We start from the raw sequence: 14,996 nt of genomic DNA, 5'->3' as shown, positions 1-14,996 counted from the left end.
TCCTACTCTGCAGTGTTCTAGACAAAAACTCCTGGACACCCGAGTTTGTTTTGAAAGCCATTTTTCATTGGCTAGTAAAAAAACGGACTGTGAGGTATTCTTTATTTCTGGCTGTGAATGACTACGATGGGAGCATTACCGAGGCATCTCCATCTATCACGAGTGCTCTCCTGAATGCGCACAAAAATTACTCATCTAAATCTAATGCTACAATAGCAGTCCGCTCTGCCAGCAAAAACATCCATCCACTTTTCCGAGAGAGCATTAAGGTGGCTCGCATGGCAATGTTTCACGCAAGACACCAACTCTTATACACAAATTAGAGGCACCCAGCATGCTCCTGTACTTGTATATGAAAATTGAGAAACAAACCCTAATATATCTAAGGATGGTACCATGATCTGCTGTCTAGCAAGCCCCCAAACCACATGGCACAGTACTTTGCCGTTTCAGACAGAAGGGAGGGAGGGAGCCGCATGTTTGAAGGCTTCCCAGTTTTTAAAACGAGGCCTATCTGAACATGCAGCGAATTTGAAAACAACTTGGATCCACTTTTACCAACCTGCTGCTCTCCAGATTTTTTGCCCCATTAGCCGCGGGCAACAGATATTGGGAGAACCACTGTTTTTAGGTCAAATGCCTGCTTGCATGGCGTTGAAGAATTGTAAGTAAAGGTAAAGGGACCCCTGACCATTAGGTCCAGTCGTGGCCGACTCTGGGGTTGCGGCGCTCATCTCGCTTTATTGGCCGAAGGAGCCGGCGTACAGCTTCCAGGTCATGTGGCCAGCATGACTAAGCCGCTTCTGGCAAAGAGCAGCACACAGAAACGCCGTTTACCTTCCCGCTGGAGCGGTACCTATTTATCTACTTGCACTTTGACGTGCTTTCGAACTGCTAGGTTGGCAGGAGCTGGGACTGAGCAACGGGAGCTCACCCCATCGTGGGGATTCAAACCACCGACCTTCTGATCAGCAAGTCCTAGGCTCTGTGGTTTAACCCACAGCGCCACCCGCGTCCCTGAAGAATTGTATCCAGACCTAAATTCATTGTACATCTCTGACACGTACAACAGAGAACCAGCATGGTACAGTTGTTAGGGTGTCAGGCTACAGAAATGTGAGTTCCAATTCTCACAAAGCTTACCAGGTAACTTTTGGACTTGCAGTCCAACCTGCCTCACGGGCTTGAAGCATAAAAAGTGGGCGAATTGTGAAAATATATCCTGGATTTCGCAGGAGAATGCTGAGCTAACAGCGATCACCATCGCAAGAAGCGTAGTTTGCATTTTTCCTTCCCTGCAAGCTAACAAGCACCCTTGGCAAAGAAGTTGGGGGGTGGGCGGAGAGGACGATCTGAACTTTTGCTTTGGTGTTCCGATGGCTTTATATTGGAGATAAGACTTTTTATTATATTTTCTTCATACAAGTCAAAGTTAAAATGTGCTCTCACTTAAAAGGTCACTGCAAGCACCTCGCTAAGGTTAATAGATTCCCCATTTAAAATTTCACGTTTCAATGCCATTACCGTAAAAGGAAAACTATGAGCCGAAAGAATGCTGGATATTTAAGGAGTCTGATAGTTCACTATATATGTATATAGCTTGCAGACTTTAATGTTCTTCCTGGACTTTGAAAATAATTACTCCCTTGTTTGAAAGCTTTCCTGTTAAACTTTAGCTTGTAATAGACTTCAGAAGCAACAGAGGAATGGTGACCAGCGCCTGCCAGGTTTTAGTACTATAAGTGGGCTGCTTGAACAAAAGAAACCTTTATCACACAACTAGTTATGATGCATAGGGACATGGGTGGTGCTGTGGTCTAAACCACTGAGCCTCTTGAGCTTGTAAATCTGAAGGTCAGCGGTTCGAATCCCCGCAATGCAGTGAGTTCCCGTTGCTCAGTCCCAGCTCCTGCAAACCTAGCAGTTCGAAAGCATGCCAGTGCAAGTACCGCTGTGGCGGGAAGGTAAACAGCGTTTCCGTGCGCTCTGGTTTCCGTCACAGTGTTCCGTTGTGCCAGAAGCAGTTTAGTCATGCTGGCCACATGACCCGGAAAGCTGTCTGTCGACAAACGCCAGCTCCCTCGGCCTAAAAGCGAGATGAGCGCCACAACTACACAGTCGCCTTTGACTAGACTTAACCATCTAGGGGTCCTTTACCTTTACCTTTTACCTATGATGCATACATGGCAGGTTAGCAACTGGAGGCCCTTGGGCCAAATCTGGCCCACAGAAGGGTGCTAGTCTGAACCACTAAGAGCTTGGTTCAGCTGCAATTTCAAGAATAAAACTGGGTGGCAGAAGGAGAATTTGGCATGCTGCCACCAGCACTTTGGGAAAAGGGTGGGATAAAAGTGTGATAAACAGAATGTCGTCCCCGTCCCCCACTGACAACCCAACAGAAGAATATGACGACAGTGGCGGTGGCAGCAGCTGGAAGAGATTTGGTTCACTAGGGAAGAGCTGAAACTGAGTATTAGAGCAGGTACTTTGCATGCCAAAGGTTCCAGATTTAATCCCCAGCATCCTCACATAAGCGCTGGGATAAATCCCTGCCTGAAAGCCTCAAGAGTTGTCAGTCACTGTAGCTTATACTGAACCTACCCAACCTAAGATGAACTTATAATGTCTGGTTTCAATAGATTTTTCAAATGCTTAACTCAGTCTTTTAGATAAGTTCATGAAGATACCAACAAAAGGTAAGTTCTGTGTTATTCACAATACCGAGAGATGCTAGTGGAATTGTAGATAGATGTTAATGAAGTTGCAGACAGGGTGCCAACGTTTTGCACCTGTTTCGCCCTGGCAGTCCAAGTAATCAAGAGGCCGCTGTTCACCCCCAGTGGGGCCCTATTACTGGGGCTTGCAGGTAGCACGCTCCCAAGATAGTTTTCCGGGCTTCTTCAGTGGTCTAATCTCAAAGTCTTGATTCATATATTGTTATTCAATCTTATAGAGAATACTCCTTCTTGCCTTAAGATTAAGAGACTGATTAGGAAGCCGCTTGGAAAAGTTAGGTTGAGAATCTGGGCCATCACCTGTCACCCATTCCCTTTCCCAGAAGTAATCTTCAGCAAGGATGCACACTTATGGTTGAAGTCTAGAAAACAGGATCAAATGTATGTGGCCTGAAGATGGGACACTAGGCACACAAATTCCCGGTGCAGGCAGTGGCACTAGCACCAGGAGGAAGAATCTCAGAATCATAGAACTGTAGACTTGGAAGGGGCCCTGAGGTTCATCTAGTCCAATCCTTTGCAATGCAGGAACATGCAGCTGTCCCATACGGGGATCAAACCTGCAACCTTGGCTGTATCCGCTCCAGGTGCTAACCAACTGAGCCATTTTGTAAGAAGACAAGCAGCTACATAGTTCTGCGCCCTAAGCTGCAGCTGAGCATCATTTCAGAAAAGAAAAGAAATCTAAAAGTCTGGAATTTGAAAGAGAACTTGAATTTAAGTCTTGAAATGTACATTTTCTTTTATTTTGTATTTAGTGTTTAGGGCGCAACTTTCCCCAAAGCCTACCTTTCCAGATACCTTCATACTCTAGTAGAATATTAATGAAGTGGCTGTTGTAAGCAAGTTTTCTTCAGTTCAATATTTTATTGAGTGCGTTTTTAACCCTGCCTTCCCCAGAAGAAGTGAGTGATGTTCTGTCCAGGCTCAAACCAAACCTAGGCCTGCTTGCTTTTGCAAGTTTGTCGTGTCACGGACCATGTCCTAAATAGCAGCTCAACAACCATCTCCTGTATGCGTCTGGGATGAACAGACCGCACTTTGGCATTCAAGGGCACCCACTATGGTAGAAGGCATGCTAAGGTCAACGTTGCAAAATGTGCAGAACTTCCAATAATGCATTCATCTGGGGTTTGTCAGGAAGCAGTGAAAACAACAACAACAATAACCCAGATTCTTGCGTGCTGAGATTTCCATAAACATGAATGAAAAACAGGAGCTTTTCCAGGAGAAGAAAAACACTGAAGGAACAGACTTACCAGGCGTCTCCTCTCCTCTTCTACCGCAATCAATAACCGGGCAAACTCCTTCAGTGACTGGGCTATGAGAGAAGAGGGCAGGGGTTGGAAACAACAAGGCAGAATGAATTAATTTTATATTGCAAAGTCATTGCTGGTCTTCATACAAGGAGTAAGTGGCGCTTATGAATTCTTAAGGTTCCCCCTTGAGGTAGGGGAACGGCAGCAGTGAAACTGGATTAGAGTTGCCACGCAGGACTATCCTCAAGATCCCTTTCTTAATCTACAGTGCAAGGCCCCGACCTCTCCAAAAGGGAACGAATCCATCACAAATGGAAGCCTCCAGGAAGAGGCCCAGAAATCAAAAGTCAAACGCTCAACACTTCGAAAACCTGTTTCGGGAGGATAAGATTGTCCTCCGTACAGCGTGAGGAGACCTTCCTTGGAAATAGTATACATGTTAAGTCTTGCCCTGGGAATGCCATAAAAAAGCAAAAAAAAAAAAAAAAAAGCCACAGTTTCCCTGTAGGGAGAATTCAAATTTTAAGCCTACATTTCTTCTTATGTGAAAGGCAGGCATTCTTGGTCCTTGCCTGCATGGTTTAGAGCAGGGGAACAGCTACTTGTTACAGCAGCCTTGCCCAACCTAGTATGCTCCAGATGTTTTTTTTAACAGAATCATAGAATGGTATAATTGTCGGGTTTGAAGGGACCCTGAGGATCATCTAGTCCAACCCTCTGCAATGCAGGAACAGGCAGCTGCCCCATACAGGGATCAAACCTGCAACCTTGCCATTATCAGTGCCATGCTCTGAGAACAATAGAAGCTCTGCAAATTAGATCTCCTCCTTTTTGCAGATTAGGATATTTTTGATTAAAGAGAGGAGATAGAACATACAGTGGTACCTCAGGTTAAGTACTTAATTCGTTCCGGAGGTCCGTTCTTAACCTGAAGCTGTTCTTAACCTGAAGCACCACTTTAGCTAATGGGGCCTCCTGCTGCTGCTGTGCCGCCGAAGCATGATTTCTGTTCTCATCCTGAAGCAAAGTTCTTAACCTGAAGCATTATTTCTGGGTTAGCGGAGTCTGTAACCTGAAGTGTATGTAACCTGAAGCGTATGTAACCTGAGGTACCACTGTAAATCGGGATGGATTTTGAAAGGTTGGTTCAAATGACCATGCTCTAAGCAACTGAGCTATCCAGCTCCCATCAACCCCAGCTAACATGCTCATGGCTGGAGCTGATGGGAGGAGTTGTCCCAAGCATAAGGAGGACACCAGCTTGATAACGGCTATAGTACAGAATATCTGCCATCCATGCAGTGGTAGGGAGGTGAACAACTCCCTAGGATAGGTACCATTTTCAGCGTTCTTCCTATATGTAACACAAGTGATAGGTGCACCAGCAAAAATGGTACCAAGACTCCCTGCCAAATCCTCCTGCCTGAATTTATTTGATTACTGCAAAGAAATAGCATCTAAGGAGAACGAGGCGGTTTCCATCTCCTCGGCGGATATATTCTGGCCAAGAAAATATCATTTATATTCATTCTCTGAAGTGCGCAATCATCTGTTTTTCTAATCAAGAGGTGCTCTCTTCTGAGCACTGAAGGATAAGGCCACATTCCATTCAGTGGTAGGCTGGCAACCCGCAGGAGTCGAGCGCGAAGGATGGAAAACAACGCACATAACAGAATGACACATAAACCCAAGGTTGATTAAGTATCTCGATTAAGCACTTTGCCTTGCTTTTGTTGTTTCAAGAGCCTGTTGTTAGTCTGAGAGTACCTAAAATCTACTAGTCACCCCAGCGAAACAAAAACAGAGGGCAATTCCATCCCATTGGCACACAACATAAATTAGGCAAAATAAGACACTGCAGGAAAATTAGGGGGGTCGGGATAGGAATGGCATGTCTGTTTCCTGGGTCAATGAAAGTAGAAATACAAACAGCAGACTGTCAGGGGGAAAAGAGGTTTCATGGTAAATTTAAAGAAAAAAGAAAGCGTAAGAGCGACATGAACAAGCTCAAAAACAGCAAGCAACGAAAAAGCTGGACCTCCAGATATTTCTGAACCACAACTCCCTCATCCGTGCTTGCTATGGCTGATGGGAGTTGTAGTTCTGCAATATCTGCCCTACCTTTTGTTATAACTATGTATGTGCAATCAAAATAATTACATTCTTACCCTGCCTATCATTCTGCCTTCCTCTATATCCAGGCATAGGCAAACTTGGCCCTCCAGATGTTTTGGGACTACAACTCCCATCATTCCTAGCTAACAGGACCAGTGGTCAGGGATGATGGGAGTTGTAGTCCTAAAAAACATATGGAGGGCTGAGTTTGCCTATGCCATATCTGTTCTTGGACTGGCACCATGTACACAGGTGGTGGTGTATACTAAATTCTAGCACATGCACAAACCCATGAGACAGATGGCTTGAAGAGTCCTTTCGTATTTGCCTCAGCTTTTGGATACTTGCTAAAGCCAGATTCTAGGTGTAAGGACCACTTTGATCTTTGGGAAAGGGCAGCATCTCACATGTTCTGTGTGCGAAAAGCTCCAAGGTTCAATTCCTGGCATCTGCAGGTAGGGCTGGGAACAACTGTCCGAAATCTTGGGAGAGCTTCTGTCAGCAAGCTATATTAAATCAGATGGACCAATTGGCTGACTTCTCTACGTATAACCGAGAGGACTCAATTGGTAGAGAATGAGACTCTTCATCTCCAGGTCGTGGGTTTGATGTTGAGCAAAAGATTCCTGAATTCCTGCAGATTCCTGGACTACATGACCCTTGTGGTCCCTTCCAACTCTACAATTCTGTCATTCTATAAAGCAGCTTAATGGGCTTCTAACTTGCAAATCCATGGGATTGCAGCATGAGTGGCTTTTCCTTAATGTCGCACTACAAGAAGAGAAAGAACCAAACAGAAAGCTCCCTCTTATCCCATAACAGATATACTGTACTTTTCGGTGTATAAGACGAGATTTTTAAAATTAAAAATAAAGGTTTAAAATTGGGGGTTGTCTTATATACAGATAGTATATACAGACAGGCAATTGGTGGCAGCCGCAAGCAGAAGATTGTCAGTGGCGTTTGGGCGGGTGATTGTTGGCTGCGGCAAGGCGATCGGCTGCTGCTGCGGCAATTGGGCAGGCAATTTTCGGCTGCTTGCGGCAGATGACTGAAAGAAAGCTCAACAACTCTGGGTGATTTCCCTCCATTTCCAAAGAAAGCTCAACAACTCTGGGCGATTTCCCTCCATTTCCTTAACTGGGAGTCCCCAAAAATAGGGGAGGTCTTATACACAGGGGCGTCTTATACCCGGAAAAATACAGTAATCCTGCAGCATAAAAAGAAACCGGAACAACGCCCCTGTTGGGAAAGGTTAGAATGTTTGGGAGGAGGGAAAAGGAAATTTAAGAGAAGTGGAGAAATAGAGAGGCCGTTCCCTTCTCTTATTAATACAAGAATCTGGGGTCAGATGAAGCTCAGTGGTGGGTCCAGCAACAGGAAGCACTTCTTAACACAGCGGATAGTAAAACTAGTTATGGAATTTGCTGGAAGATACGGTGGTGGCAACTACCTGATGCTGCTTTAAAGGTGGGGTTAGACCATTTCAGGGTGGGGTTAGACCATTTCAGGGTGGCGACATAGCAGGGACGCGGGTGGCGCTGTGGGTTAAACCACAGAGCCTAGGGCTCGCCGATCAGAAGGTCGGCGGTTCGAATCCCCGCCACGGGGTGAGCTTCTGTTGCTCGGTCCCTGCTCCTGCCAACCTAGCAGTTTGAAAGCACGTCAAAGTTCAAGTAGCTAAATAGGTACCACTCTGGCGGGAAGGTAAACGGCGTTTCCGTGCGCTGCTCTGGTTCGCCAGAAGCGGCTTACTCATGCTGGCCACATGACCCGGAAGCTCCCTCGGCCAGTAAAGCGAGATGAGCGCCGCAACCCCAGAGTCGGCCACGACTGGACCTAATGGTTAGGGGTCCCTTTACCTTTACCTTAAACCATTTCATGTAGGAAGGAAGCTATCAGTGGCTACTAGTCATAATGAGTATAATCTGCCACCAGGACTGGAAGCACACCTCTGAATACAAGTCGCTGGGCAAAAATTACAGGAGAGGTCTCCTGTCTTCATGTTCTGCTAACATCTTCCCAGGTGCATCTGCTTGGCTACTGGACAAAACAAGGTGCTGGTCTACATAGACCTTTGATTAGACCAAAGAGGCCTTTAAATAGTGTGGCTGCACAGCCAAAGCGTTTTAATCATGCTCCTCCATCATGCAACGTCTCAATTCAGCCACAAACCAATATGCTATACTTGTAATACCAACCAGTTAGCACGCTCACGTATTGAGGAAACATATGAATTTCAAAATCGAAAACCAGCAGATTTATTTGAACTGCTTGTTTTATTGGCAATTTAAAATCAAAAACTTTGGTCCAGAGTCTCCTAGCTTGGTTAGACCCAGGACCCACGTTCAATCCTGAGCTACAATATTAGAACCTCTTGGAATTTACTTTTTCTGCTCCCATTTCTCCTCCTGTCTTCAAGGATGACCATATACAGTGGTACCTCGGGTTACAGACGCTTCAGGTTACAGACTCTGCTAACCCGGAAATAGTACCTCGGGTTAAGAACTTTGCTTCAGGATGAGGCAGCGGGAGGCCCCATTAGCTAAAGTGGTACCTCAGGTTAAGAAGAGTTACAGGTTAAGAACGGACCTCCGGAACAAATTAAGTTCTTGACCTGAGGTACCACTGTACAAAAGAGGGCATGTCTCCTGTGTTTTTGTAGTTATAGAGAAGAGGGCATTTTGGAAAGTGCACCTTGTTCTGCATGGATGAGACCATGAGACTTCACAAAGTATTTTGCATCTGCTATAAATTAAGGGACTCTGTCAACGTTCCTATCTGACCCCCATTTATCTCTGCCTTTTATGCTATTTCGGAAGAAAATCAAGCACATGAAAAAGGGAGATTGTGGTGGTGCCACTGGTGTGATCCAGCTGAGGTCAAGGCACATTGGGAGTCTTGACCCACCAGTTGAAGAACCACGATTCAAGTCCTCTTGATATTTAAAAAAATCCATCCACTCTGGTATGGAAAGGGTCAAGGGAACAAAGGCAGGTTTTATCAGGAAAATAAACATTACAGGAGCTCAACGTATTTCTGGGAAGCCTCTTTGGGAACAACATTTAATTTCCGAATAAAATATGGAACAAATGCTATGATGTGGGAGTCTGATGATCACAACAAGGGAAAAAATTGGGGGTAAATGAAAACAAGATAAAATGATAAGTCAGAAAACAGAAACGGGGAGGAAATGTTTCAGAAATTTATGCAGTAAATATTTGGACAGGCTGGCTTTTTTGCTTTCCAAAACGGGGGTGGAAGAATGAGACAATGAAAGAGAGACAGACAGACAGACAGACAGACAGACAGACAGACAGACCGAACTTGCATGAACATCTACATTGTGTTGCAACACTGGTGATTTAGAAAACAGCTCCTCTTATACTTTGCAAGCATAACCATTAATTCTTTACCAGCAATTATTTTGCATTTTACGCAGGAACACTGCATCTAAATGTTATCGAGGGACCATTAGGGAAAGGAGTGTCTCTTAGACTCGGGTGTTCAAGTGGTCCCAGCAGCTTAAGTCAGAACCGTATGTGTTAAGTTTCAGACTGCTTGCTACAATGGATGCTTTGATGGTATGTCAGTCGAGACCCTCAGCTTGCCTATGTGGAAACCCCCAGGTCCACCAAGCATGCAAAATACACCCTTTTTTGATAACAACCCTGCCCCCCGGTCAATTTCCACCACACTTATCCCCAGTTCCGTAATTCTGAACTTTAAACCTTAACCAATGTGCGAATGGTAAACATAAAGTATGGTCTAATAAATCACCCGTTGTAAAATTACAGGCAGCACCAGCATTATCATCATCATCATCATCATTATTATCAGCACTAGTATATCTGACATTAGCTCAGATATACAATTCACGCTGGACCAACTTTTAATATTTTCAACTGGCAGGCGCCATGCTCATTTGCGGTAAAGACGGTAAGGAACATATTGTTTGCATTTTCATTCATATTCAGGCAAGTACTTTGTAAAACAGTTGAGTTTCTTGTAAAGTCAGCTAGACAAAATGCTTCCAGATTATATCTCTGTGGAAACAAGTCGGTTTTAACCACAGCATGATTTGGTACTCGTCATGCAAGTTGCACTTTTACTTGTGGGCGTTGCCACCAGCTTCTAGTTCCTTCCTAACCATTTATTCGGTGACACAGACTTCACGTCATCTAGGAAGGTTGGAGCACCGGCTGTTTGCTCTCGCTCTCTCCCTCTTCCCACCTCAACACATTTATTTCTGAGTCACAACTTTTCAAAGTTCACAAACACGTTCCTAAGCAAGACATCAGACAGGTTGATTAATCTTGGGGAGCCTTGGTCAATCCTGCGGATGCATTCACCATGTGCCTTCGCCTACTTCTCAAGCTTTCGTATCCAACCTGGGCAATCCATGCTGGAGACATGAGGACCACTCTTTGCTGTACCCTAAGGGTGGCTCTGTGGGTTAAACCATAGAGCCTAGGACTTGCCGATCAGAAGGTCGGTGGTTCAAATCCCCGCGACGGGGTGAGCTTCCATTGCTCGGTCCCAGCTCCTGCTAACCTAGCAGTTCGAAAGCATGTCAAAGTGCAAGTAGATAAATAGGTACCGCTCCGGCGGGAAGGTAAACGGTGTTTCCGTGCGTTGCTCTGGTTCGCCAGAAGCGGCTTAGTCATGCTGGCCACGTGACCCGGAAGCTGTACGCCAGCTCCCTTGGCCAGTAAAGCGAGATGAGCGCCGCAACCCCAGAGTTGGCCACAACTGGACCTAATGGTCAGGGGTCCCTTTACCTTTACTAAGAACAGTACAGTAGTACCTCAGAAGCTGAACTGAATCCATTCCAGAAGTCCGTTCAACTTCCAAAACATTCAGAATCCAAGGCGTGGCTTCTGATTGGCGGCAGGAAGCTCCTGCCACCAATCAGAAGCCACGGAAGTCGCGCCGGATATTCAAGTTCCAGAGAACATTCGAAAACAGAAACAATCACTTCCATTTTTCAACTGTTCAGGAGCCAAAACGTTCGACTCCCAAGGCGTTTGAAAACCAAGGTACGACTGTATTAAGCAGATGAAGTTGGGACCTAAAGTGCAGCTCGGTATAAAGAGGTGTGGGATAGAGCTATTAATGGTATATTAACATGTGCCATTATGGTAAGACAGGGAATATGCAGGAGAAATGATTATGAGGAGATGTGGTGGGTGTTTGTAGAATTTGTACTGTTAAAATGGAAAGGCGTCACACCATCGCAAGAGGTGTTGAAATTTTGGGAGGTTGGGTAGTTACAATGGAATGGTCTCGGTGGTGCACATTTTTATTCTTATTTATTTATGATTATTACTTTGTCAATAAAATAGATTTTTTAAAAAATAAATAAATAAAGTGCAGCTCGTCACATCTAGAGAGTACACTGGGAAGATGATTCCAAGCAACCGGTCCCTACCTCTCAGCTCAACCTATGCCACAAGCATGTTCAAAAAATATAGAGAGAAAAAAACACATGCGAACTACCCTGAAACCCTTGTTAGTATTGTTTTCACAGTTTTGTGCATTTGGATGAACAAAAAAAGGGCTTGATTTGTCAACAAAGTATATTGCAAGGCATGGTCCAGCTTCTTTTCACATTCTCCCCCGCCTCTGGAGCTGGCAATTGTTCCCCAGTTGACAGATGTTATACAAGTGGACGGCTGAGCCTGGTAACAGCACTGACTGAGTGATCGACTCAGCCACACCTGCAGTATTCTTCAAAAAGGCATTTAAATCTAATAATCATAATCTTAATTACAAGAGCCATAATAATAGTGATTAAAAAAACAACGTGGTGGGATTTATGTTTAGCCCAATCTTCAGGAACTAGTTTGTCCTCACTATAATAGGGGTGGGAATCCTTTTCCAGCCAAAGGGCTCGCTTTGTTCCCTGGTGGGCCAACTTCTGAGGCCCACATGTCTGTGGTGGGTGAGGCAACAGATGTGATCTTTGTACAGTAGCTACAGTCCAGCCACACACAAAAACAGAGAGCTTTCTACGTACACACTACCGAACACAGGCAAGGAAGATATGGTTCAGGAATAAATTACAGCAAGTAAAACAAGAAGGTGTCCAAGCCTGGACACCACAATTTTAAGAAGGGTGCTGACAAGCTGGACAACATGTGCAGAGAAGAGCAACCAAGATGATCAAGGGTCTGGATAGCAAGCCTTATGAGGACCAGTTTAGGGAGATGAGTATGTTTAGCCTGGGAAAGAGACTGAGAGGAGATACGATGCCAACTTCAAATATCTCAAGGGCTGTCATATGGAAGGTGGAGCAACTTTGTTTTCTCCTGCTCCGGGGGAAAGGACTCAAAGCAATGGCTTCGAGTTACAAGAAAGGAGATTCTGACTAAACATATGGAAACACTTTCTGACAGTAAGAGCTGTTTGACAGTGGAACGGTCTCCCTCGGGAGGTTATGGACTCTCCTTCCTTGGAGGTTTTTAAGTAGAAGTTGGATGGCTTGAGGTTGAGATTCCTGCATTGCAAGGTGTTGAAGTAGATGACCCTCAGGGTCCCTTGCAACTCTATGATTTTATGATGCCCTGAAAGTGGGGAATCAGGGAATGAACGGTGTGCCCTGGGGAGAGAACCAAGGGTCAGAAAGAAAGGATGGGGAGGCTACATTTGGTCCCTGGGTCTGATGTTCCCCGTCCCTAGATACAGTGGTACCTCGGGTTAAGTACTTGCCGTATTTTTTGCTCTATAAGACCAGACCATAAGACGCACCTAGTTTTTGAAGGTGGAAAACAAGAAAAAAAATATTCTGAATCTCAGAAGCCAGAACAGCAAGAGGGATTGCTGCGCAGCGAAAGCAGCGATCCCTCTACCTGTTCTGGCTTCTGGGATAGCTGCGCAGCCTGCATTCGCTCCATAAGACGCACACACATTTCCCCTTACTTTTTAGGAGGGAAGAAGTGAGTCTTATGGAGCAAAAAATACGGTAATTCATCCCAGAGGTCCGTTCTTAACCTGAAATTGTTCTTAACCTGAAGCACCACTTTAGCTAATGGGGCCTACTGCTGCCGCCGCGCCGCTACTGCATGATTTCTGTTCTTATCCTGAAGCAAAGTTCTTAACCTGAGGTAATATTTCTGGGTTAGCAAAGTCTGTAACCTGAAACGTATGTAACCCAAGGTACCACTGTACTGTTGTTGTTGTTGTGGTTGTTGTTGTTGTTGTTGTTGTTGTTGTTGTTGTTATTTACCCACCTTTCACCCTAAAGTCCCAGGGTACATTACAACATTAAAACACAATATTAAAAATAAATCAAAACAGACTGTACAAGGGGTGAGAAGCTGCTCTTCCACTAAGGGGCCAGCAGCGGGCAGGGCCTGGGTTGTTGGCACCAGTCTCTCTCAAGAGCAAGTGGAGTGTGCCTCCAGGGATGAAATCAAAATGCTGGAGAATCACGGCGCCTGCTGTGGCTGAAGACCGACAGGTCATAACTGCTGCCTCTTGTGTTGTTTGTGCTGTATGTTAGCAGCACCCAAGAGACCTTTGTGGGGCACAAGCCTGGGCAGTGTATTTGGAGGTCCTGGGCTGCCCAGAAAACAATACCCCCCCTCTCGGCCTCAATGGCGTGGTCCAACAGAAAGCAGAGCAATGTGTTTAGCACCAGCTTGGCTGCAGGAGTTGTCAGAAGGAGGCATACAAGGTGCCCAGGACTGGGGCTTTCCTAAGTTTGTTCTGAAGAGGCAAGGCACGGCCTCACAGGTGAGGCCGATTGGTAACTCACAGCACCTGGTGGCAAGAGCTGAGAAGGTATATAAGGTCAGCTCTTTGCCACAGCAGCACGTTCCCTGCCTCGCTGCATTTGGTTCCTTGACTCCCTGATCCTCGGACCCTTGACTCGTGACTCCTTGCTTCTTGATCCTCGGACCCCTGCCTTCATGACTCCTTGCTTCTTGATCCTCGGACCTTTGACTTCGTGACTCCTTGCTTACTCACCCTCAGACCCTTAGCTTCTTGACTCCCGGCTCTCTGACCCTCGGACTCCTGGCTTCCTGACTCCTGGACCCCCATTCCTGCTCCCACCCTGCCATCTTGCTCCCCGGTCCTGACGTCTCCTGCCGGGACTTCGGTTGCCCATAAACCGGACCGTGACACAAGGCGCCACCCAACTGTCTTAGGAACTCCACTCTAGATTTGTGTAGGGTTTACTCTTTAGCCTTTCTTCGGCCAAATATGTCCCTCAGGCAGCGGGTAAAGGCCTGGGTTAACACTCACACTTTCTCCCTCTCTCCATATTCTGAAGGGATGCAGACAGAGGCAGCACATCATGGTGACACAGAAGGCCACTGAAAGTCCTATGTGGTCCTCAGGCCATTCACACAGTTTAAACAAACCAGTTTCTGAGAAGATACATCCCACGACATTGGATGAGGGGGATTCTTTTCAGAAAGTGGCCTTGAACATTTCTAACGCCGGAATATCCGAAATCTAAATAGAAGCAAGTGTGTGAATTTTCGTACTTTTTATTAGATGCAAATTTTTGTGAGTGCGTGTGGTTGCATTTTTTGTACTTGCAATTCAAATGCTTGCAACCTGCCCTGAGACCTTAGGATGAAGGGCAGGTAATAAATGAAAACCTTAACAACCATCACCACAACAGTGGTTTGCTGCAAAGCATATGCTTGTTGACATATGACGAGGAAAGGGGGTGGGGACAGCACACAAGACAGAAACTCACTGGGGCTTGTTCATGTAAGTGGAAACTTTTTCTTGCAAGTTCCGCCAAGGAGTTATCGAGGTTTCAGAACACAAATTAAATGCAGCATATAGAAATGCAAACAACAAAACTCATAGATGTTACACTCTGTGGCACATTTGAAGTTATCTTGGATACCTCTCCAGTCTGTTTTCT

At 45.6% G+C, this 14,996-nt stretch overlaps 1 protein-coding gene across 2 annotated transcripts in view; it reads right to left on the bottom strand.

The window, feature by feature from the left end:
* Nucleotides 1-14,996, bottom strand: part of ARHGAP42 (Rho GTPase activating protein 42) — a 178,117-nt gene that overhangs the window by 112,549 nt on the left and 50,572 nt on the right. For both annotated transcript variants that reach the window (XR_013392512.1, XM_028726131.2), the window contains exon 3: nucleotides 3,995-4,056. Coding sequence is in view for 1 of the 2 variants with exons in the window: in XM_028726131.2 (XP_028581964.2) it covers nucleotides 3,995-4,056 (62 nt within the window). In the remaining variant the exon portion in view is untranslated. The remainder of the gene's footprint in view (nucleotides 1-3,994; nucleotides 4,057-14,996) is intronic.

This window comes from Podarcis muralis, chromosome 4 (assembly GCF_964188315.1).
Source record: "Podarcis muralis chromosome 4, rPodMur119.hap1.1, whole genome shotgun sequence".
In the NCBI taxonomy this organism is placed as follows: domain Eukaryota; kingdom Metazoa; phylum Chordata; class Lepidosauria; order Squamata; family Lacertidae; genus Podarcis; species Podarcis muralis.
This window is presented reverse-complemented; position numbering and strand designations above follow the sequence as displayed.